The 25,385-nt window shown below is 35.8% G+C and overlaps 1 protein-coding gene across 4 annotated transcripts in view; it reads right to left on the reverse strand.

Moving 5' to 3' along the window:
* LOC135845265 (uncharacterized) overlaps positions 1-23,724 on the reverse strand; it is a 46,499-nt gene extending 22,775 nt beyond the window's left edge. For 2 of the 4 annotated variants that reach the window (XM_065363733.1, XM_065363730.1), the window contains exons 1-10: positions 23,539-23,724; positions 23,261-23,382; positions 22,583-22,624; positions 9,783-9,895; positions 9,429-9,684; positions 9,171-9,333; positions 8,791-8,924; positions 8,657-8,701; positions 8,450-8,556; positions 8,146-8,359 (exon numbers count right to left, since the gene is read on the reverse strand). In XM_065363733.1, coding sequence (XP_065219805.1) covers positions 8,146-8,359; positions 8,450-8,556; positions 8,657-8,701; positions 8,791-8,924; positions 9,171-9,333; positions 9,429-9,684; positions 9,783-9,895; positions 22,583-22,624; positions 23,261-23,382; positions 23,539-23,632 — 1,290 coding nt within the window. In that variant the 5' untranslated portion in view covers positions 23,633-23,724. The remainder of the gene's footprint in view (positions 1-8,145; positions 8,360-8,449; positions 8,557-8,656; positions 8,702-8,790; positions 8,925-9,170; positions 9,334-9,428; positions 9,685-9,782; positions 9,896-22,582; positions 22,625-23,260; positions 23,383-23,538) is intronic. The other 2 variants (XM_065363734.1, XM_065363731.1) reach the window with 2 other exon arrangements.
* Positions 23,725-25,385: the final 1,661 nt, after the last annotated feature.

Genomic DNA, 25,385 nt, shown 5'->3' on the forward strand with positions numbered 1-25,385 from the left:
CTGGAGGCGATTTTGGCTTCCTTGTCTTATAGGAGATTGCCCGATTTCTGAGTTTTTCTTGAACAATTTTTGAATGGTTGATACTACAGATTCGAATTAAAAACCAGCTTGTACAGGAGAAAGAGTAGATCATTTTTCATGGTTCAAACACCTATGTGCTCGATCAAATTTTTTAATTTAAATGTAAAAAAATTGCAACCTCGAAACTTTGAATTTTGATAAATCGAAAATTTGATCGAGCACATAGGTGTTTGAATTTGAAACATGAAAAATGATCTACTCTTTCTCCTCTACAACCTCGTTTTCCCCCCATAGACTATAATCCATACACGAAAAAGTGCTCTAGAAGTTGATTTTGTATTTTTTTTTCGGGGACCAAAAAAATGCGCTGCCAAAATGAAGGTACTACCTGCCCCATTTGGAAAAGTGCAATTTTGAAATTTTTTCCCCGCACAACGAGGGGGTGGACCCTCAAAAAGGTGATTTTGGGGACATGGTCGGGACCGAAAAAACTCGACGGGGTTGTGTTGGGGGACTTCTCCCGATACCAAATATGTAATTTTTTTCCGTGAAACCCTGCACAACTGCATTCTATGGCACTTTGAATGCGATTTTTATGCATTTTTGGCCATTTTTGATGGTAAAATGGCTCTCGTGTCTACGATATGGCTGAGGACCGAACAATTTCTTGGACGTTTGTTAGACGGGGCTATTTGAAGCCGAACTGCGCAAAAACGGCGAAAAAATACTTGCACAACGCGATTTTATGAGCACTAATAGGCTTGTTACCACTCCCCCGCCCCCCCGAATTAAATAATGCATTGTGAATTCGATAATATCGATGCGGCCCATCAAAATGGTATAAAATTTCGCGCCGAACACAAAAATCGCAATCATTTTAAATTCTGACCCCCCGCGGTGGAGTTTTTCCCCCCAAACTGAATATAACGATGATATTGAACAAACTTTGCACGTTACACGTCGATACTGAGGATTTATACGTGTACGCAATCAGAATGAATCTCATATTCGTTGCTTGGGAATATTTTTGCTTCAAAATTTTTCATTTAATCTCCACCCCCTCCCTTCCCCTTTAAAGACTATTTTTGAACATGGATTTGAAAACTTGAACATGACCTATCAAAATGGTACAAAATTTCGCGCTGAGCTTGGAAATTGCAGTCATTTTTCACTTTGGCCCCCTTGGTGGAGTTTTGCCCCCCTCCCTCCATAAAGTCAACTATGAAATTGAACACGTTGCACATTACGTGTCTGTATATAAGGATTTATGTAACAATGTGACAATTTAAAAAAATATTAAAGGAAAAAAATACAAAAAAAAGATGAAAAAATGAAATGAAAAAAAAAAGAAAAACAGAAAAATATACAAAAAAATGGAACAACAATGAATGATTCAAAGAATGCAAATGAAAAAAACGAGATGAAATGAAAAAAAATAACAGAAAAATAAGAAAGGGAAAAAATACAAACAGATATGAAAATTGGAACAGAAATTAAAGATGAAAAAAAATATAAATGAAAAGAAATCAGATGAAATAAGAAATGAAAAAAAACAATAAAAAAATTACAAACAAGAAAAATGGAATAACAATGAAAGATGCAAAAAATGTAAGTAAATGAAAAAAAAAAAAATAATAAGATGAAATGGGTAAAAACAGAAAAATGAGAAAAACGAGAAAAAAATGAAACAACAATGGAAGATACAAAAAATACGAAATGAACAAGTTGAAATGAAAAAAAAACAGAAAACTAAGAACGAGAAAAAAATACAAAGAAATAAGATCATTGGAACAAAAATAAAATATGAAAAAAATATAAATGAAAGAAAACGCTTTCCCGAGCTCCATCGTTTCCAAACTTCATTCCAGTCATGAGAAAAATAGTCAATCGAATGTGAGGAGCGAGAGAAGGGGATTAAAAAGAAAATTGATTCCAATTTTCGAGTTCAGCGCGAAATTTTATGTCATTTTGATAGGTCGCGTCCAAGTTTTCAAATCCATGTTCTGACTTTATGGAGGGAGGGGGGCAAAACTCCACCAAGGGGGCCAAAGTGAAAAATGACTGCAATTTCCAAGCTCAGCGCGAAATTTTGTACCATTTTGATAGGTCATGTTCAAGTTTTCAAATCCATGTTCAAAAATAGTCTTTAAAGGGGAAGGGAGGGGGTGGAGATTAAATGAAAAATTTTGAAGCAAAAATATTCCCAAGCAACGAATATGAGATTCATTCTGATTGCGTACACGTATAAATCCTCAGTATCGACGTGTAACGTGCAAAGTTTGTTCAATATCATCGTTATATTCAGTTTGGGGGGAAAAACTCCACCGCGGGGGGTCAGAATTTAAAATGATTGCGATTTTTGTGTTCGGCGCGAAATTTTATACCATTTTGATGGGCCGCATCGATATTATCGAATTCACAATGCATTATTTAATTCGGGGGGCGGGGGAGTGGTAACAAGCCTATTAGTGCTCATAAAATCGCGTTGTGCAAGTATTTTTTCGCCGTTTTTGCGCAGTTCGGCTTCAAATAGCCCCGTCTAACAAACGTCCAAGAAATTGTTCGGTCCTCAGCCATATCGTAGACACGAGAGCCATTTTACCATCAAAAATGGCCAAAAATGCATAAAAATCGCATTCAAAGTGCCATAGAATGCAGTTGTGCAGGGTTTCACGGAAAAAAATTACATATTTGGTATCGGGAGAAGTCCCCCAACACAACCCCGTCGAGTTTTTTCGGTCCCGACCATGTCCCCAAAATCACCTTTTTGAGGGTCCACCCCCTCGTTGTGCGAGGAAAAAATTTCAAAATTTCACTTTTCCAAATGGGGCAGGTAGTACCTTCATTTTGGCAGCGCATTTTTTTGGTCCCTGAAAAAAAAATACAAAATCAACTTCTAGAGCACTTTTTCGTGTATGGATTATAGTCTACCAAAGCTCTAGCACTTTTTAATCAAAAGTTATAGAAGCTCAAAGCTTTGAACTTTCACAACTTTTGATCGAAAAGCGCTGGAGCTTTGGGGAAAAAACGAGGTTGTAGAGGAGAAAGAGTAGATCATTTTTCATGTTTCAAATTCAAACACCTATGTGCTCGATCAAATTTTCGATTTATCAAAGTTCAAAGTTTCGAGGTTGCAATTTTTTTACATTTAAATTAAAATAAATCGAAAATTTGATCGAGCACATAGGTAGCTCTGAGTGTTAACAAACAGTTTTGATTGTTTTGAATGTTTATCAGTTAGAAATAGTCACAAGGAGTGCATTTTTTATTGGTTTGTACCAAATGGAAAAAAATTTTAAATTGATCACTTTTCAGAAAAATGAATTTGCACACACAGGGTGTTCCAACTTCGAATGGCAAGCGGGCGTGTAGTGATAGTACTCGGCGAGACGAACAAAATTCGGATTTGGGGACAATTTACCTTGCGCAATTTACCCCGCGCAATTTACCCTGCGCAATTTATCTCGTGTGAAAATTTATCTCGTGCGAAAATTTACCGGGCGCGAAAATTTACCTCGTAAGGTGATTGATCTCGTGAGAAAATTTACCTAGTGTGAATATTTACCTTGTGAGCAAATTTACCTTGTGAGAAAATTTACCTATTTGGAACATTTAACATGTAAGAACAATCACGACAAATTCAGGAACACAAAATGGTAAATTTATATTTAAAAATAAAGTATTAAAATTGCACAGCCCGGCACAGGTGATCGATTACTATTGTCGAAAGGGGAGGAGAAAGCGTAGTACTCAATATGTAATATTATGGGCAACTCCTCATAGGTACTCCATAAGATCTTCATCTTTTGTTTCTGAAAATTTCGAAACCACACAGGCACACATTTTTCAGCTTCTGGGTGGCATCTCTGTAAACTTTCTTTTTTTTCTGAGGAGGTTCACCGGCAATCGTTTGCTCATACTGAGCCTCGGTTATACACTGCTCCTTTTTTAAGGCAGCTGCAAATCTAAATACATTAGCGTGAATATCTATCACTGAGAGTTTGAACCGTGATTTGAGAATTATTTCATGTCATTATGAATGAAAACTTTGATAATAAAATAGTGCATGTTTCAAATGGTGTTTCCTTACGCGGTAAATTTTCTCACAAGGTAAATTTTCTCACAAGATCAATCATCTCACGAGGTAAATTTTCGCGCGAGATAAATTGTCTCTGGAGGTAAATTGCCTCTGGAGGTAAATTGTCTTTGGAGGTAAATTGCGCAGGGTAAATTGCGTGAGGTAAATTGCGCGGGGTAAATTGCGCAAGGTAAATTGTGCGGATACCCAAAATTCGTTATGTACACAAGTAGTCTATCTTGTAAATTGAAGGAGCTAAGTGCTTCGCAAAACTAGAAATTTACCAATTTTGAGAGGATTATCAAAAATAAAGAAATGTTTGAATCATTCAAAATGATGCCCAAAACCCATAGTACTCGAGTGGACGAACAAAAAATGTTTTTATGATAAATTGCCTATCTTTGAAATTGAAGGGACAAACTTGATTCAAAATTTCCAAATTTGTCATGCCCTAAATTTTGAAAATTCTGAATTTTCAAATTGTGTTTGCGCCTTCAATTTTGAAGATAGGCAATTTGTCATAATAACTTTTTTTTGTTCATCCATTCAAATACTATGGGTTACTGAAGTGACCTAAATGATCTAAACATTTTCTCATTTTTAGCAAATTTTTCAAAATTGGTCAATTTTTGCCAAAAAATGGTGTAACTTCTTCAATTTACAGATAGTAAGAAAATGTCTGCATAATTGTAATGACTTCAATAACCCATAGTGCTCAAATGGACAAACAAATAACGTTATTATGACAAATTGCCTATCTTCAAAATTGAAGACGCAAACACAATTTGAAAATTCAGAATTTTTAAAATCTAGGACACGACAAATTTGGAAATTTTGAATCAAGTTTGCCCCTTCAATTTCGAAGATAGGCAATTTGTCGTAATAACATTTTTTGTTCGTCCACTCGAGTACTATGGGTTTTGGGCATCATTTGAATGATTCAAACATTTCTTTATTTTTGATGATCCTCTCAAAATTGGTAAATTTCTAGTTTTGCGAAGCACTTAGCTCCTTCAATTTACAAGATAGACTACTTGTGTACATAACAAATTTTGTTTGTCTCGCCGAGTACTATCACTACACGCCCGCTTGCCATTTGAAGTTGGAACACCCTGTATAATGAAATTTTAGTTTTTTGAGAAAAACTCAAAAACTAAGCATTCTAGAAAAAAACTAACGACATTATGTCGATTGGAAATTTAATTCTCTACAACTTTGTCAACGTGAAATTTTTTTGGACGCTTCCTTTCGCCTCCACATCAACTTTAATGAAAGGTTCTAACTCTAAATGTTTTCCAAACATTGAAATATTTCCTCTTTAAGATTTTATTTTTCAAAGTGTTCTTATGTTAAATGAAGGTAGGATACCAGATCTTTAAAATGAGGTGCTATTCTTTCCTCACAATTAATTATAAGTTGATAAAAATAATGAATCAAGTTTAAAAAAAAAGAAAATCACTCTCCTGTAAAATTTCACTTTTTTGAGATGTCACCTTATTACTCCCGAGGTGCGATATGACATACATATTCGCACACATCATTACATACATACATACCTACATACTTACACACATCATCTCAAAATTGCTCAAAACAAAGTTGTGTGAAGTCGAAATTCAAAACCAAGTGTAAATTCTAAAGTTCATTTTCCAGCTGAAAACAACACTTAATTCCTATACATCGCTTCGCGCTGTTCGGAAAAAAAAGAAGTACCTACCTAAGTACTTCACCAATTACCACTTATTCTGATGTTGCAATATACATATGAAGATGAACATGAGAAAAGATGAATACATTTTTGTTCACTATTTTCTCTATATCTCTTCATTGTGATCTTCATATTCCAACATCTGATTAATAGTCCAGTCATTTCAAGTTTTTTATTTGGACTAATTCCTACAAAAGGGTTTTTTGCGGGATGCTGTTGTGAAAGGGGTCCTATTTAACATACTAAAAGTCTCGCCTCGTACCTCGCGTGCTAGAGCGTGAAGTGTCTCGCCGCAGGAATGGCGTTTTTCAACTTATTTTAAGCTTTTTAACAATAGCAAAAATTGAGGGGGCTAGTGCTCTAGAGAGGGCTAGATGAGTGTAGCAAAAAATCTGACGTCATATGCGTGCTCAGCGGTATCGAATCATAAGAAAACGACACCCTACTCATTAATAATTAGTTATTTCCCCCAAAATTCCCATTTTACCCCAACCCCCTCCAAGACACATTGTTACACCATTTTGAGTGGTAGATATGAGGGGGAGGGGGTTGAAATTTTTTGTGGGGATATCTACTAAGGATATACATACCTATCATACTGATAAATTTTAAAAATCGGTTAAAATGGGGCTGAGAAAAGTGTTATTGAAATTTCAGAAAAGGGAAGGTGGTGTGGATCTGAAATTTTTCAAGCGCAAGTTTCTCGATGGTGCCGGCCCACCTTCCATGCTAGTATCAACCCGAACGCTCTCGGGGGCCATTTCATCCCTCATATGCGCCGATAGCTGTTCTGTGTTTTTTTGGAAAACTCCTCTCATTTGAATGGTTCTAGCCTCACCTCTCCTTGGGGGTAGAAGGACAGTTGATCTATCAATAGATCGGAAATTTGACATAGAACACAAAAATAAAGCTATTTTCGATGTTAAATCAAGCCCTCGCGATAAAATCGCAAAGCGCGTGGGGTACAAGGTGAGACTTTTAGTATGTTGAATAGGACCCCTTTCACTACAGTATCCCGAAAAAAAACCTTTTGCAGGAATTAGTCCGAATAAATCTTAAATCCTCTCATTTCATCTAAAATGACAAAAAAATGGACTATATAAGTGGTAAAGTACTTTTTTTTTCAAAATGAAAGAAAGTTCTAGATAAATGCTACATCTTGGGTTTCAAAGCGAAAATGTTTATACATACACATGAAAAGTGGTATTACGCAGCCCATACTAGATAAACCTCAGACTTTTTGCGGCCCAGTGCCGGGCTGCAAAAAGTCTATTCTGTTTTCACTCGCTACAGACATTCAAAAACAAGCCAACCCAGTGTGTATATGAGGCAGAATACCACTAAAGACCTGCATTATCCGATTTTATGAACTTGGCGTTACATGCACGAGCTATTTGAGTTCCTCACCTCTCTGGAAGTGAATAAAAACATTTTTTTGATAGTGGAAAAAGTCTGAGGAATATCTAAAAACCATACACTTGAGTGGGGAGCCCTCCTTAAAAATTGAAAATTGAATTACAAGCCTAAATATAAGTCTTTCTCCAACCTGATAGAGTATATACCTTCTTTTCGTGGCCCAGCAGTGAGCTGCTTTGAGAACACATGGAAAAAATCAAGCGCGCCTCTGGTAGTGCAAACCAAACGTCGGTCCGTAAAAAGTCAGTGAAATGTCATGGGCTGCGTAATGTATGGGGGCAATCTATACATATGTATATGTATTACATCGGTACGATAGTTATCCCCACCACGAAGCTCGCAATTTTGCAAAATTTTGTGTTATATGTATTTTTTGGGTTTGGCCCGATTTTTGACAAGGTTTTATAACATGATGAAAAATTCTCTCTTAGCGGCCTGGATTTTTGTTTTTTCAGGCATTTCTTTCACCAAATTTTTATTTTTGTTCAACTTGGGAACTAAACTGCCAGATGGCCTTTTTTACCTGTCGTTAATACAATTTTTTTTCTAACTTATCATTTTCTTGAGAATTTTCAGAAAGCAGTGCTTTGACCAATGTTTTTACTCGTGTTTTTAAATTACATATTTATCTTTTTTTAAATTTCCAATTCAACTACCTACCTATATTAATTTGTTTTGTTGGAAATCAAAGATTTGAGCTTTTTCAACACTTTCTTTTTCCAAAACGAGTTTTCATTGAAATGAAAGCTCAACTTTTTTGTGATTTAGTCAATTAGGTAGGGTACTACCTTGTTACAGGGTTGTTACACTTTTCAAAGCAATTTTTCCCCAGCATGGGAACCTAGAGAACCTCCAAAGCGGGAGTAAGAAATATAAAATACATAGATGGGTGTAATGGGTGCATAAGGTAAATATAACCTACTGCTTGGAACACGAAAGGGTCCATGCCATCTACGTTGGTTGTGAAATTCAGATTACACGTTTGAGAACCCCATGGCCAACTATTGGAGCTAGGGTGGCATTTTGTGTGGGCATACATTGACGTTCTCCATCGCATTCGGCCACTCCACTGAATCTCTACCAAGTGACCTCCACCAAAAGTGTTTTTGTTGAAGTAATTTTTTCGAAACATATTACTGAAAGTTTTTGGAATGTCATATTTTGCTTCTTGATATTATGTAATAATTATTGAATAATCTGTTTTTCCAACAAAGAATGTTCATCACTTGTTTAAAATTAAACTTGGCTTCCACACTGAATCTGGTGACACATCTAAGTAAAGCTGCCCTCCGAATCTTGTATTGTGCCATCGCACTTGTTCATTATACCAATCCTGTCAAAGGCAAAGAGAGCAGAACACAATTGGTGTTTACGCTTTTGACTTGGCAATGGTGCCATAAAGATTAATTTGTAACCCTAAGGAATGTACTCACCATTGCAACCTCCCCAATCAACAGAAACATTCCGCTTTCTATATTCTAATAAAATGGATCACATGAATAGACTTTTCATCTGCACTTACTTACAAATATGTGGTTAAAAAATTAAAAATATCTGCATAACTTACAAAATCGATGTATGAGATACGTAAAATTATTGAAGGAATATCACTATCCATACGAGGTGACTCCACTTCAGATGGAGGTAAAAGCAAATTGAAGTTTGAAAACAAATAGCAATGGATTTCATCTTTATAGCTACCTGTTGAAAGATTTCAAATACAAAAGGAAGCAAGACTTTGGAGTGAAACTTTTTAATCATAGCCTATTTAGTTTGTAACGGTACTTTATCACTATATGTACATCAGCCACCCTTTTCCCCCTGTCTATGTGCTCTCTGTACTAACGGTACTCGTATTTGTTGTTCATAGGTACCAAAATACCCATTACAAGTTTCGTAGATCTAGCTCAAAAAAATTATGTAGGTATATAGAGTATCGATACATACTTGGATATGAGATACATTGTGTGGATTTATAAGGACCCATGTTTCTGTGTAATTCCACCTCAATTAATGTCAAATTATTGGACAATGTGTGGTTTCCATCTATTGATGCTACCTTTCGAGTTTTATTGACCATCCATGGTGATTTAATGTTTGAATTTACCCACTATGAATATTGAATGTTACTCGTTAAAATGGAATTTTGAAAGTTGTAAGTAAATTATTGTGTACAATATTATAGATAGGTAGGTAGGTACTTACAGTCGTATTTTCCAAAAACTGCATAGATGTAGATTCGTTCGTATTTGTAGAATGAACGGTGAATAAAAATTTTGATGAGCTGGTTTCAAAATATAGCTGACACATTTGGTTGACCCATGGCCTGCTTTTTATTGTGATCTGGCAACCAACTTGTATGCTGATGTACCTTGTCCAAAACATGACCGTTCCATTATGCCAAACTGTTGCAATATAGTCCTCTGAATCGAGCAAAGATTTATTATTCCGAAATGCGTTGCTGCAATGAGGTTGTAATGCGATGTAGTTATGATATGTTATGTTTATGAGGAAAGGGTATGTTCGAATGAAATGGGCAACACGAAAGTGAGCATTTACTTGATCAATATGAAATCCGGTTTCCATATCTGATGAAAATAATCCCCAATATCTAAAGAATGTGTATTATTATATTCATTTGGATACCAGGACAGTTGGTCATCTTTCCAGATCTAAGTAGGTACATTATAAATTTTAGAAATATCCTTGTGTCGAATGGATATATGTACTTACGAGTAGATAGTTACAGGCAGATTTTCCTTAAAACAAATTAAAGGAAAAATAAGCCTTAGGTGTATATACATACAGCCTATCATGATTACGGGGTACCTTATGGGTCGGTACCAATCACAAAATCACGTTTTGGGACCGCAGGAATCCGTTTCCATCAATATTTTGTATGTCTGACATTTTACGTACACGGTACAAACATCTTGGTAGGAGGGATTTCAAGTTTCAACGAAATTCACTCAAATTCAGTGATCAGTAGACTGGCAGACTTGCTTTGGCTTTGCATTGGAGGGGTTTGAGTGTGGAAATTTTGTCCACGTTTTTGGGAGCGTAGGTATGAAGAGGAGTGAAAAGGGTTTTTAAGTCAAAGTAAAAGAACAAATCGATAGGTGATAAAGTGAAAAAGTGTGTAAAATTTAGAAGAAATTTTATTTTAAAAAAAGAGTAGGTAAAAAAACGTGCAAACGCTAATGTTAAGACTAAGAATACGATCCTGTAGAGGCAAACTGGTCGAAAGTTTTGTAAAGGAATTTCCAGCGCACCTTAGTCGAAAGTTCCGAATCCGAATAAGGTACATATGAATTGGGCATTCGGACCACGTAAGTAAGCGACAAGCGTTATTATAAAGGAAAGTTTTCGTTTTCCTCAGAAAAAACCAAAAGAAAGAGGATAAAATGACGAATACTTTGCTATAGGTAGTTAGGTACCTATAAAAACACTTATGCGTTTGCTGACAATTTTAAGTAATTTCAATTCCAAGTATGATTTCACAACTTTTAGATTGAATAGGTAATTTTTGAATGGTAAAAACTAGAATATAGACACTGGCCAGGTGCAGTGTCTATAAACTAGAACTTTCGACGAACAACCAATTCAAAGAGAATAAAATTCTGAATATTTTACTTTCGGCTACGAGACAAACTGACGGATAAAATTCTAAGCGCTTTAAACTGAGTAAGGCCGGCTGCTGCCTAAAACTCAAAATTTGCTGGAAATCACACATTCAGAAAGTATTCATGTCACAAATGGCAATAAACCTTAAATTGTCTATTATTCCATTTATGACACCGAATAGCATTATAAATCAAAATGAAGCTTTCTGAGGCATCTGATATTTCAAGATGAAAGTATTGGTAGCAAGCATTTTTGAAAATAGAAAAAAAGATGAACTAAAATAAAATAAGTTTGAGTAAAAAAAGGAAATTATTGAAGAAAAACAAGGCATGCGACTTCAGATAGTTATTCAAACTGCAGATGTTTGAAGGTGTTTGCTTGTGGGAGGATTAAAATTGATGGAAAAATCTTTGTGTTATAGACAGCATTTTTCAAAATTTTGAAAACCCATGTCACAATTCATCGCAAATTTTCAATGAAATTCTGAAAAATATGTATCATTTTCATCTTCTGACACATACATCTCTCTTGAGATGATTTATTTTGCTTGGGTGAGTAAGTTGCCTCAGAAGATGACTGAGTAAACTTTTACAAGCATTTGAATTTTATGATGGATACTGTGTCATAAACACTGCGCTCAATAAATTCATTATCTATAAGATGACTTCTAAAAAGTGATTCCAGTAATTCCACAACATGACCTACGTATTTTATTTTTATTATCTCCTTATGACAAACAGATTGAGGACTGTATTATGACACAGTATCTATCAAAAAATTCAAATGCTCGCAAAAGTTCACCTAGTCATCTTCTGAGGTAACTTACTCACCCAAGCAAATCACCTCAAAAGAGATGTATGTGTCAAAAAATGAAAATTATGTCATACTTTTCAGGTTGAATTGTGACACGAGTTTTCAAAATTTCAAAAAATGCTCTCTATAACACAAAGATTTTTCCATCAATTTTAATCCTCCCACAAGCAATCACCTTCAAACATTTGCAGTTTGAATAACCATCTGAAGTCACATTGTAGTATCTAGAGATATTAGTTAGATAGAATAGTGAGTTGGTAACCCTACCCAACTATTTCATCATCTTTTTCTACTCTCTGTTTATCAACAGATTTGTACGTATTATTATAGAATGTAAATACAGTTCTAAAAATGATTATTAATTATTCATTCATATATAACAATGTTATCTTGGAGCAACATCGTTTTTTCTCACGTATTCAACTGCCCAATGAAAAAATCTCCGACTACGTCACTGCATTACGAAAGTTTACCCTGACCAGTGATTTCAAATGTGAATGTGGGAAGTCCGTTGCAGATATGATATTACGAGCACAGTTCATTCGAGGATTACGAGAATCGAATATTCAAGAAAAGTTATTAGCTGAGTCAAGTTTAACTGTGCAAGATGCTATCAATACTGCTCTAGCAATGGAGTCATTGACAGGGTTGCCAAACGTTCGGTATTTTACCGAACAGTTCGGTATTTCCCTGATTTGTTCGGTAAGATTAATCAACCCTTACCAAACAATAGAAAAGTTCGGTATTTTCAAAAAAATTGAGAAAACCCTTCAAAAAAAAGGAAATTTAAGAAATATTGTCGGTATTCTCAACAAAAAAAACTAAAAACAGCACCCAAAAAGCACTTTTTGTGGGGTTCTTTCATTATTGAGCACTTTATTCTTCAAACTTTTGACTTTTTTATGGATTTTTGGCAAAAAATTTCGGAGACTTCCTGTTTTTTTTTTTTTATTTTTGCTTTTCAATTTGGTGTTCGGTAATTCCAAAATTTGGATTTGGCAACCCTGGTCATCAAAGAGTGGCAGTTCAGAGATGTCAAATAAGAGTCAACCGAATCCAGGTATTCCAGCAGCAGTTAATCATCTATCCAGAAATAGAAATCGCTCAAATCAACGAAATCAAAATGAGCAAAATAATCGTTATCAGTCGCGTAACTGTACCCCTTATCGTAGTAAATCGCATCGGAAAGGTGTTGATTTTAAAAGCCTTGGTATCGATGGGCTATGTGCTATGTATTCGTTGTGGTGGAATAATCATATGGTAAAAGAGTGTCGTATTCCAAGTCAAAAAGTGTTTTGTAAATCGTGCAGAAAAAATGGTCATTTAGCTCGCGTGTACGTGTATTTCTACCTTAATGAAAAATAAAAACTCTGATTGATCTGTGAAAAATGTCGAGCAATCGAGTGATAATGATGATACAATCGGTAATTTATCCTTTTTTGGTGATCTTAATAATGTCAATAAAATAGAGATCGCTGATTTATTTGAAAATAGTGAAGTCGAAACGGTTGATTTATTTGATATCGAAGATGTGTCTAAATATTACGCAAATGTGCACATTAACGGTAATGAAATTAAATTCGAAGTCGATTCCGGTTGCGGTTATACGTTGTTACCTGAAAGCGAATTTAAAAGAATGAAGCCAAATCCACCCCTCCAGAAGTCACCGTTGCAGATTCTTGATTATTCGAAGAAAATTGTAAAACCGTTGGGAGTATCTACTGTTTGAGTCAAATTCAATGGTAACCAGTCAGAGGAACGTGTTTTTGTCGTGCCTGATAATTATGTGGCGTTGTTGGGTCGTGTGTGGATTCGCCATCTGAAAATCCGTTTAGAAGATCTCAACAAAGTAAACAAATCAACTGTACACGATATTCATGCTGTTAAAGATCACATACTTTCTGAAGACGAGTTAAAAGCTAAATTTCCTACAATTTTCGAACAACGAGTTGGTAAAATTCCTAACGTAAAATGCTCGTTAGAACTTCGAAAAAACGCTCGTCCCAGATACATCCGTCCTCGCGAAGTACCCTATGTGTTACGTCCAGCTGTAGACAAGGAATTGGATGACCTTGTACGTGACGATGTTTTAGAGCCAGTCGAAAAATCAGATTGGGGTTCACTGTTAGTTCCAACGATTATGCGGAGATTACAAAGTTGCTGTCAATAAACAATTCGTATCCGATCACTTTCCGATTCCAAAAACAAACAAACTTTTTCACCAAATCAAAGGAGCCAGATCGTTTTGTAAAATCGATTTATACAAAGCCTATCTACACGTTGAAATGGATGAAGAAAGTGCCCGAATTCAAACAGTGTCAACTCATTGAGGTTCATTCAAAGCAAAGTGGCTTGGTTTTGGCATTAAAAACGCTCCTGCCAAGTTTCATCGAATTTTGAAGCATATTCTAGCCGGATTAAAAGGTGTTATCATTTATTTTGATGATATTTTGGTTTTCGGAAAAGACGACGCTGAATGCCAAGCCAACTTATTAGCATTGTTACAACGACTTGCAGAAAATGATCTCCACATCAATGCAGCCAAATGCCAATTTTTCAAAAAGCGAATCGAATATTTGGGCTTCATCATCGAAGGTGATAGTATCAAGAAAAACCCAAATAAAGTAAAGGCGATCGTCGATGCTCCGCGTCCAAGAAATCCAGATGAAATTCAACAATTTATTGGACTGATTACGTATTACGCTCGTTTCATTCCAAATGCCAGTTCCATTACATACCCACTATGTAAATTAACGTGCAAAGGTGTTCGTTTCCATTGGTCAGCTGCGTGTGAAGCCGCCTTCATAAAACTGAAGAATATTATTGCCAGTGACCAGGTACTTGTTCAATATGATCCAGATCTTCCAGTCATAGTAGTGTGTGATGCCAGTCCTACCGGTATTGGAGCGGTATTATCACATATTATCAATGCTGTAGAAAAGAAAAGCCTGTCACGTTCGCTTCCAGATCGCTGACCACAGCTGAATCAAACTACAGCCAATTGGACTGTGAAGTAGAGCCCTGCGCCGACGACGAAATGATCGGCAGCGGCTATGGTGAGCTCAGCGTTGTGGCTGGCGACGTAGCCGATTCCAGCCGACGTTTTCGGCTGCGGAAAAAATTTTACTCGGCTGCGGCTCAGCCGGCTTCAAAGGTTGAAATTTTGAGTTAATTTTCCGTAAATCGTAAAATTACCTCAAAATACAAATTTTTTGTGAAAATTATTCAGCTTCTCAAATAAGCATTTAGCATTTTTTTTCCAAGCTGAGAAGAGAAATTATTCTAGGTAGTGTGTGGCAAAATTGAAAAATTTAGCCACTTGAAAAAATCCAAAATATGGGGAAAATTTCCGTGAAATTTGCCATTTAAGTGATTTAAATCGGCTCAGCCGAGCAAGGCGGCTTCAAAAATTTTTAATGCGGCGGCGGCGGCTTAAAAAATGTGTAAAAAATTGGTGGCGGTGGCGGCGCGGCGCGGCGGCGCAGGGCTCTACTGTGAAGCCCTTGCCATTATATTTGCCGTAGAAAAGTTTTTTGTCTACTTATATGGTAGAATGTTCACGCTGTACACCGATAATAAACCTCTATCGAGAATTTTCCATGAACACGCTAACCTACCTGCAATGACAGCTGCCAGATTGTTGCGTTACGCTGCTTATTTGAGCATGTTTGATTACGATATAAAGTACCGCAAGAAGGAAGACAACTTAAATGCTGATTATCTATCCAGAGCTCCATTAAACGAAGCACCAGATGGCGTTATTGCTGTGCTAGAATGGGAAATCGCCGAATTACAAGAAGAAACGCTACATCATATCACTTCAACAGCAGTTACAAGTGCTATGATTGCTTAATAAACCAGTACTGATCCAGAGTTGTCGAAATTATTAGCCAATCTTCGTTCAGGTGCATGTGTCGACGAAAAATTCACCATTTCAAACGGTATCATCTTACGTGGCGATTGTGTTGTCATTCCGAAGAAACTTCAACCTGCAATTATGAATGAATTGCATATGACCCACTTGGGTATTGTCAAAATGAAGCGGTTGGGGCGAAATTACTGCTATTGGTCCGGAATTGACGCTGATTTAGAACGTTTAGTAAAATCCTATGTTCAATGTTCAGAATACCAGAAACAACCAGCCAAGGTCAAAGTTCATCACTAGGAAATTCCTGAAAATAATTTTGATCGAATTCACATCAATTTCGCCTGTCCCAGAAAAGGCTATCAGTTTTTGATTGTAGTCAATGCAAAATCAAAATGACCAGAAATCAAGATTTTCAACAAAGATACTATGCTCGCACTCGAAGAATTATTCACAGTCCACGGATATCCGAAAATTATAGTGAGCGACAATGCATCAATTTTCAAAAGCGACGAGTTCCAGAAATACTGCGAAGAATGTGGTATTTTTCAAATGTTCACTGCTCCAGCGCATCCGAGTACAAATGGTCTTGCCGAACGGTACTTTCAAATACTGAAATCGAAACTCAACAAGATGGACCACGAAAACTTATCAATTCAACTGCTACTTAATAAAATTCTACTCCGTTTTCGTGCTACTCCCTTATTGGATGGGAAAAGTCCAGCAGAACGATACCTCGGTCGACGTTTGCAAATTAGACTCTATGCTATCAAACCAATCACCTTGAAACGTAATCCAGTCTCTCTCTACAGAGAAAATTCGCCGTTTCAACATGGGTGATCGTGCAATGTCGTAGTTCAAACCATACTTGGAAAACCAGTTTGGAAATTTGGTACAGTTCAATCCTGTTTGGGTCGACTCAGGGATGGAAACCGTAACCGAAATTTTTAACCGAAATGAATTTTAACCGCTAAAATGAGGCAAAATTTGTAACCATAACCATTACCGTAACCAAAATTATAGATTAAAATTTTTTTAACCATAACCTTAACCAAAATTATTGGTATTTATTTTTTTAACCATAACCGTAACCGATTCATTTTATTTCGGTTACGGTTATTTTTTTTGGAAAAATTTTCATTTTTTTTCTTTTGAAATGCAGCATTTATGACGATTTCAAAGGCTGATTTTTTCAAATTTTTTCAAATTTTTGAAAACAAAATAATACATTTTTTATCGGTGTTGAACAAAATCGCATTTAGGCAAGTATAAATAATGTTGTTGATTGCAAAATGCACTTTACTTTAGGAAGTCGACAAAATTTTGAGTAATTTCTAATTTGTTGCAAACCTTTACAATTTTGGATATTTTTTTAAAATTTGAGATTAGTAAAAACATAATTTTCCATTTCATCGCTTTGGATTTGGAATTCACTTTTTGTAATTGATTCAGAAGGTTCAACTTATCTTATGACAGGATTTTATTTTCAAAGTAGACAAAGCCTCGAGTAATTCGTTGCAAAAATTACCAATTTTTGATTTTTTTGTTTTGAATTTGAGATTTGTAAAAACATCATTTTCAATTTCATCACTTTGAAGTTTGAATTTTCGAGTAAGTGATCCGTTTTATTAATTCGTTGCAAAAATTGATGATTTTCAATATTTTTTTTTTTGAATAGGTAATGAATTTGAGATTTGTAAAAACATCATTTTCCATTTCCTCACTTTGAACTTTTGCTGGAAGCTCCAGCTCAGCTCAAAAAATGATGACATTTGATTGGGTGGTAGGGGGGGGGGGGGGGTAAACTTGACAATATAGACAACGCTTTGAGTAATTCGTTGCAGAAATTTACGATTTCCGATTTTTTTTTTGAGTTTGAGATTTATGAAAACATCCGATGACATTCATTATACAATCGAGTAAACTTTTATGATCTGAACTCAAAAAACGAATTCCTGGCTGTAAAATTGTAATTTTTTTGCTTTTATGAATTTTCCTATGCATACTTTAACCCAGGGGCCTGGGCCTGAGCTGCAGCTGCAGCCACAGTGGTGTATTTTTTGAAATTGAGGAATAAATAAGTTTGATTTTTTGACAAATAAAAAAAAATAACCGTAACCCTTATTTTTAACCGTAACCCTTATTTTCTTTGGTAATAACCTTAACCCTTAACCGTAACCTGATTTAATAATGTAAAAAAAGAATAACCGCTAAAAATTAACCAATATTTTTATGCTCAAAACCGAAATCTCAAAACCGTAACCGATATTTTTTTCATTTCGGTTTCCATCCCTGGGTCGACTCCATTATCAAGTTCGATTAGATAATGGGAAAATTATCAAAAAGCATGTCGATCAACTGAAGTCTACCTGTATACCAGAAAAAATTTGTCCAGAGCCAGTTTCTCCAGTTCAACAACGTAAGGTTACGTTTACTATTCCTACAGAACGTGTCGAAAATAAAATTCTACCCGAGGAGAGAGTGGCAACTCCTCCACCAGTTCTTCAGCCTGAGCCTGCTCAGGCCCCAGCTCCAGTTCCAGCCAGACCCAGACGTTTGGTGAAGAAGCCTGGATGGCTCCAAAATTTCGTGTAAATTCGATTATATTATACCTAGTATAGTATTCGATTATTTTTATGTGGCGAAGATTGTAGTATCTAGAGATATTAGTTAGATAGAATAGTGAGTTGGTAACCCTGCCCAACTATTTCATCATCTTTTTCTACTCTCTGTTTATCAACAGATTTGTATGTATTATTATAGAATGTAAATACAGTTCTAAAAATGATTATTAATTATTCATTCGTATATAATATATAACACACATGCCTTGTTTTTCTTCAAAAATTTCTTTTTTTACACATACACAAACTTATTTCATTTTAGCTCATCTTTTTTTCTATTTTCAAAAATGCTTGTCATCACTATTTTCATCTTGAATTTGAAATATCAGATACCTCAGAAGGCTTGATTTTGATTTATAATGCTATTCGGTGTCATAAATCGAAAAATAGTCAATTCAAGGTTTATTGCCATTTGTGACATGAATACTTTCTGAATGTGCAATTTCCAGCAAATTTTGAGTTCTAGGCAGCAACCGACCTCACTCAGTTTAAAGCACTTCAAATTTTATCCGTCAGTTTGTCTCATAGCCGAAAGGGTTAATTCATCAATGATTTCAATTGAATTTCTAAGTAGTTTTCATTTAAAGTCAACCTACTTACACTAAAATCCAGGAGGGAAATGTTTGATAAAACGTTCATAAGTAAGTATACCTACACGAAATTCATAAAACTTTATACCAATCGATAGAAAATGTATCTAAATACCTGCAATTTATGTCTTCATTAATAAAATTCACCAAAAACTCCTTCTAATTTTATTTGTTCACAATGCGCTGTGATGAAAATTTTTCCTCCAGTGAGGTAAGAATGCGGGGAACTGTTTGTTTCGCCGCGGACGTTTCGCCGCCACAGTGAAACATTACGTGATGATAGTAATAGTACATTACATTACTAGATTCATAATTACACACTTTATTAATCGCGTAATGTAAGGTGCTTTACATAATAAACACTCGTAACCTCACCATTACACTTCTGTTGTTTAGATGAAAAAAATGTGCGTCTTTACGAGTGACCAAACTAACCAAACTTCACCAGTTAAATTATGTCCAAACGTAACAACGCGTACGTAATGAGGAGTTTCGCGGTGTTGCCACATAACACCACGTACATAATACGGCTATTATGTACGTGTTTGACCCGGCATTAGGTCGCTCATAATGACGTACATTTTGCATCTAGCGACAGAGGTGTAATGATGAGATTACGAGTGTGTATTACGTAAATGAAATTATGTTTGATAAAATTATAAGTAGATATGTAATTAGAAAATTATTCTCATTTATGACGTTCGGGGATGAGCCTCCAAACGATTTTTTTTCAGGTTCTGGGTTTCGGAGCTTGGGCTTTCAATCAAAAATTTATTAGGTCTTGGGCTTGGATTGGGGCCCAGGAAACTTTGGATTTGGGTTTCAGGGCTCAGTGTCCAGGGCTTGAATGAAGTGTTCAGGGCTATTCCGGGGTTTTTTCAGGGATTGAAATTGAGGGGTTCCTTGGAAAAGGGGCCTTGGTCATTTTTTTTTCATTTACAATTTTGAATGTATGAAAAATTATTTTTTATATTAACTATTAATTTCACCATATTCAGTGATATATTGAACTGTCTTCCATGAGAAAAAAACTTGAAACGAATTGGGAAATGTTAGCTTGTAATAAAATTTTGCAAGTCCATTTGAACTTATAAAAATCAGTGAAAATAATAAAAAATTGACCAAGGCCCCTTTTCCATGGAACCCCTCAATTTCAAGCCCTGAAAAGTCCCAGAAATCCCTGAACACTTCATTCAAGCCCTGGACCCTGAAAGACCTGGACTACTGCCTTCATCACAGAACATCTCTCATTCAGCACGTACTTATCTACTTCTCATTCAGTTTATTTCATGTATGAACAGCTGTGTATTTTGTAATACATCACCGTGGCGGGGGTACCTATTGTTTCGCCGCGGACGTTTCGCCGCGGACGTTTTGCCGCAGATCGTTTCGCCGCCGCTGAAAAAAGGTAATTTTTGAAAAAGCGTTCATTTCGCCGCCACAGTGATATATTACGTAATACACATCTGTTCATACATAAAATGCAAGTGAATGGGAAGTAGATACCTATGTAATATACATATGTTCATATGTACGTACATGAAATGAACTGAATGAGAAGTAGATAAGTACATGGTGAATGAGAGATGTTCTGTAATGGCTGCTTATTTCATCTGACTCTGACCCAAAATATTCAAAAACATGTCTCAAATAATGGTCTTGGATCCGAATACCGTAATGATTCTGAGTTCCGCTGCAAAAATGTGATACGCGATTTTCATACACGTCAACTTTAAAAGCTCCTCAAACACGTTCGCAAAGTTGTAGACTCACCAAAATTTGGGCACAGAGTCAGGGGGAAGTGCTATTCAAGTTATTAAAATTTTTTTGAAATATACCTATGCATTTTTTAGAATGTTTTATGGCTTTGGTCTCAGTTGTTTTTGAATGCTCCTCCTACGTACCTACTTATAATTTTATCAAACATAATTTCATTTTTCATCATTACGTAATATTTCACCCTGGCGGCGAAACGAATGCTTTTTTAAAAATGACCTTTTTCCTGTTTTTTTCGGCGGCGGCGAAACGTCCGCGGCGAATCGTCCGCGGCGAAACGTCCGCGGCGAAACAAACGGTTCCCCCGTGGCGGCGAAATGAACGCTTTTTCAAAAATGAGTAATGAAATTGAAAAATGACCTTTTTCGGCGGCGGCGGCGAAACGTCCGCGGCGAAACAAATGGTACCCAAGAATGCGCGCGCTAGTGATGGTAAACTATCGATAGTTTTCTTCAACTATATCGATAGTTTGTCCGATAGTTTTTTTTTTTTTTAAATATTGGATTGTAACTTGTAACCAAAAGTAATAATTTTTTATTGTTGTAAGAGTATATAATCATCAGGGCTCGGATTTTTATGCTGGAGCATATTTTTTGTATGCATAGAGGATAGGGAATTTTTCAATTATCTCCACGATTCATGAAATTTCAAGTAAAATGAGCCTAATTCGTTAGAGCATATTTTGGCATATTTCGCCATAAAAGCATATAAAAGCATATTTTGGCATTTTTTAGGGAATATTTTGCGTTTTTAGAGCATATTTTACATTTTTAGCAGTTTTTAGGGAATATTTTGATCAATTTCAAACTTTTGCATTTGGCTATTTTTCATTTTTTCCCCGCAAAAATTGTGAAACTGCGGTAGCTCTCTTATACTTCCTTTTTTTTTCTTGTTAATTTTATTTGTTTTTTATTCCTTTGATAATGGAATTAGAATTTACTTTTTTGTAATTTTAAAATGCTCAGTTTTGCATTTTTGTTCGTGAATTTTTGGTATTATACAACAATATTAGTAAAATCGTATAGGAATTAATTTTTCCTGTAAAACAATGCCCATATCGTTAAGGAATATTTTTACTTTTTAGAGCATATTTTGCCATTTTTTAGGGAATATTTAAGCGCATATTTAGGGTTTTTTAGGGAAAGAATATCCGAGCCCTGATAATCATTCAATAATTCGAGTAAATTTAAAATGAAAAGAGATGATTGTAAACCTGCCATTTCCCCTATAATTCCGAATGCCCAGTTGGGTTCGATTTCGAACACCGGTGTGCCACGGTTAAAAGTACTAAAAAATTGTAAAATCAGTAAATTCGAGTTGGATTTGACAAATTGAGCTTGAATTTGGTTTCAGAAATCATTAAGGCACCATCCACTTGGATGCACTAAAAAAATCAGTTTATGTATAGGTACCTATTTTCGACCGTAGTGCGCCGGAAAAGGTTCAAAATCATTAAATCAGCATTTCGGTATTTTCGACGGTGGTGCACCGAAAATAGCATGCGACTACTCGAGGGAACTGAATAAGCTAAGAATAAGGAGGAGAGAATATGTGGAGCGAGCCAAAGGACAATAGAAAAACCACATAGGGTGGAAGGAGGAAGTATTCGGGGGTGAAGGATGTGAAAGACGGTTTAGTGAGTAGACGATGGAATGCTGTAGGAATGCAAGATAACATAGAAAATGGCATAGTTATGATTTTTTCCTGTTCGGAGAAGTGACTTCAGTATTCATTTTAAAAACCCAACAAAATTAAAATTTTGAGAAACAATCACTTTTTTCACAACAAGAATTTTGCAAATTCGGTTCTTGTTCCTTCAATTTTTAGATTGAAAACATTTTTTGAAAAATTAAATATTTCGAGCAGGTTACTACAGGTTACCTAGGTACTTATACAATGTAGACTACATCAAGTTTGAGACGATGAAAACACAAATGTAGTTTACATGAGAGTATCTTAACCCCCTCGTCCTCCTCCTCCGGCCACAAATTTGCACCTATACCTATCTATGATAATTAATAACTATAAGTATAGGCGATGTAATTTACTACGTTAAAATTTACTTACTGCTTTTGCATCTCCAATCAGCTGGAATATTCCTGAAGCATCCTGTAAAATTTATTTTCTTTTTTAGCAAAGGCCCACTTATCTACGTACTTACTTGTACATAGGTTATACAGTAACGTGCAAATGACTGGTACAACAGCAAAATCGTAACAGTACACTGTTTTTCGATCAAAACCTCCCTAGAACAATAGGTACCTACTGCTGAAAATGTTGAAAAAAAATTATTGTGGTTAAAAGTCCTATCTTTCAAGAAAATGTCGATGTGTCTGAATCAAAACATTTTTTTTTCAATAGCTCACAAAAACTTGCTGAAATAAACGCGAGAAAATGTCCAAGCGAACTGTACGTCCTGACAAAAATCTGATGACAGTAATCTGAAAGAGAATTTGTCAGAACGTACTGTTCGTCGTTCGGTATACCCATGCGGAAAACTGAAAGACTAAAAATTGTTTCATGTTTATTTCAGTAAGCTTTTGTGAGCTTTTGGAAAAAATATTTTTTGTTCGAATACATCAACATTTTCTCAAAGGATAGGGCTTTCACCCGCATACCCGAAATAAATTATTTTTTTCGAAATTATTAGCAGTATTGTTGTAGCGAGGTTTTGGAAAACAGTGTAATGTTGAGAGTAATTTGCACCCTACTGTAGAGTTTTAAAAGACGGATTAAAAAACTTACTATATCAGCGTAAAAAGTTCTAAAGTCAAATTTCTGAAGGTAATCTTGAGAAATTGTGTTTGAAGAGATCGATAAATTATAATTTGAAAATAGCCGACTTCTGAGTTCTTCTGAAAAGCTAGCTGTTAAAATGGATATTTTGCAAGATATAGCATTATCTTTCATAGTTCATCTTTCCCCAATTAGGTACCACTTGAAGTTTTGGAGGGCGTCGAGGTAAACATAGCTACCTACGTCTACGAGTGAAACGTACAAAAACAAAATTACAATTTTCTTACCTGTTTTAGCTTCGCAGTGGTATCTTTTTGTGTAAGTCACGCCAACCAAAATTTGAAAAACCACAAATTTTATCGACGTTTGTTCAAAAATCATTTTCACAGTTTTGGTGCACTCGTATGCGAAAACTAAATCATTATTTTTATAATGTTTGACGTGAGATGAGTTATACGTATCATTGGAGTATCAGAAACTACGGATATGTAGATAACAAACAAACGGCGGAAACCGAAGTTCTTCAATTTTGGCGTCAGCGGATGCATGTTAGATACACCCAACCTACGTATTTCCTTTAAATATTCAATCAACATGCAGGATTGTTCGGATAAGATATTATGAGATACCTACTTTACTCAACCCATCATATTCTACACAATACACATTGATAGAGATATAGTTACCTACTTAGTATAGGTACCACACGTAATGTGTCAGAAAAAGTGAATTTTGCCTCGAAGATTGTTAGATAATTAGGTTATTTTTAGCCAAAATTTTTGTAAAAAATATTGGCCATTGCAGTAGGCCCGATTTTGCAAAAAATGAGGGGGCAACCATTTTGATATTTCTTGATGTTTTGAACTCAAAGTAGACGATTTCCAGTGTGTCAGATCTTATGTATGTACACTGTACAGTATATGTATTGTCGTCGTCCTAATTGAAATAGTTGAAAAAGCTCGTATCTCCAGTTCTGAGGTCACATCTCGTGTAAACCGTTCTTTTTTGACTGAAGCGCTCCATATTGGACTTGAATGCTCAACTTAAAGGTAGGTAACAGAAAGTGATAATGAGTACCCTTTTTATGGTCTTGCTTCAAATTCGGGAGCCGGAGTTGGAGTTGGAGGCACCAACCCACCCTCTCCGCGATCCCTGGTTTTGGTTTGGTTGTCTGTGTCCTCAGTCCTGTCTGTATTCTGTATTTTTCTATACTGTACTTACCTACTCGTAATCAAATTTACAAAAAAAAAAGGCTTGCTATGCAGGGTTTATCTTATAAAAGTAGTAACTTAGTTGTTATGGTGACTCGATTGCATTGGTCCTTCTGCCGGTGTAATCGCAAAGGTCACCATGATGCTGGAGCTGGAGTTCTGACACAGTCTCTTCGCAGTAGAGAACGGCACGCTGTAAGAGTACACGTCAGAACAAACGTGAACGGGGCGACGATGTATTAGGCTATTTTGAAAATTTATCTAAAACATGTTGATGCGCAACCTGACATTTATAGCAATTTTTGAGTTTTTGACCCCCCCCTCCCCTTCTTCAGGAACCCATTTCGGCATTTCGGGGCTCACGTCGAAATATTATCAAATTCTAAGATCTTCGAGAACATGCATTTTGATATGCTACATAATATTTGGGCTTTTTTCTGAGTTTTGAACCTCTTCCTCTAAAGCCCCTTGTGGGATTTTTGCCGAAATAATATCAAATTCGTGTTCAGAAACGTCAAATAAAACATGTACATATTTTGATATGTCGCATGATATTTAGGCCAATTTTGGAACTTCGAACCTCTTCCTCTGAAGCCCCTCCTAGGAGTTCCTTCGATATAATATCAAAATTCGAACTCCGGAGCCTCAAAAACATGTATTTTGATGTGTCGCACGACTTTGAGCTCAATTTTGAGTTTTGCCCTCTCTCTCATGAGGCTAATTTTGAGTTACGCCTGAAAATTACTTTAAACTTGTATTCAGCGCCTTCAAAAATCTCTACATACCGAATTTGGGCTTGATCACTTGCATTTTACTCGCCTAGCTCGGAAAATAAGGTAAGTGTAAAAATGAGTTTTGTGCCTTGTTTTGCAAAAATATGCAACTCACTTGACAAATGAAAAAGCCAAAATTAGGTTTTCAAT

Source organism: Planococcus citri, chromosome 4, assembly GCF_950023065.1.
Source record: "Planococcus citri chromosome 4, ihPlaCitr1.1, whole genome shotgun sequence".
NCBI lineage: Eukaryota > Metazoa > Arthropoda > Insecta > Hemiptera > Pseudococcidae > Planococcus > Planococcus citri.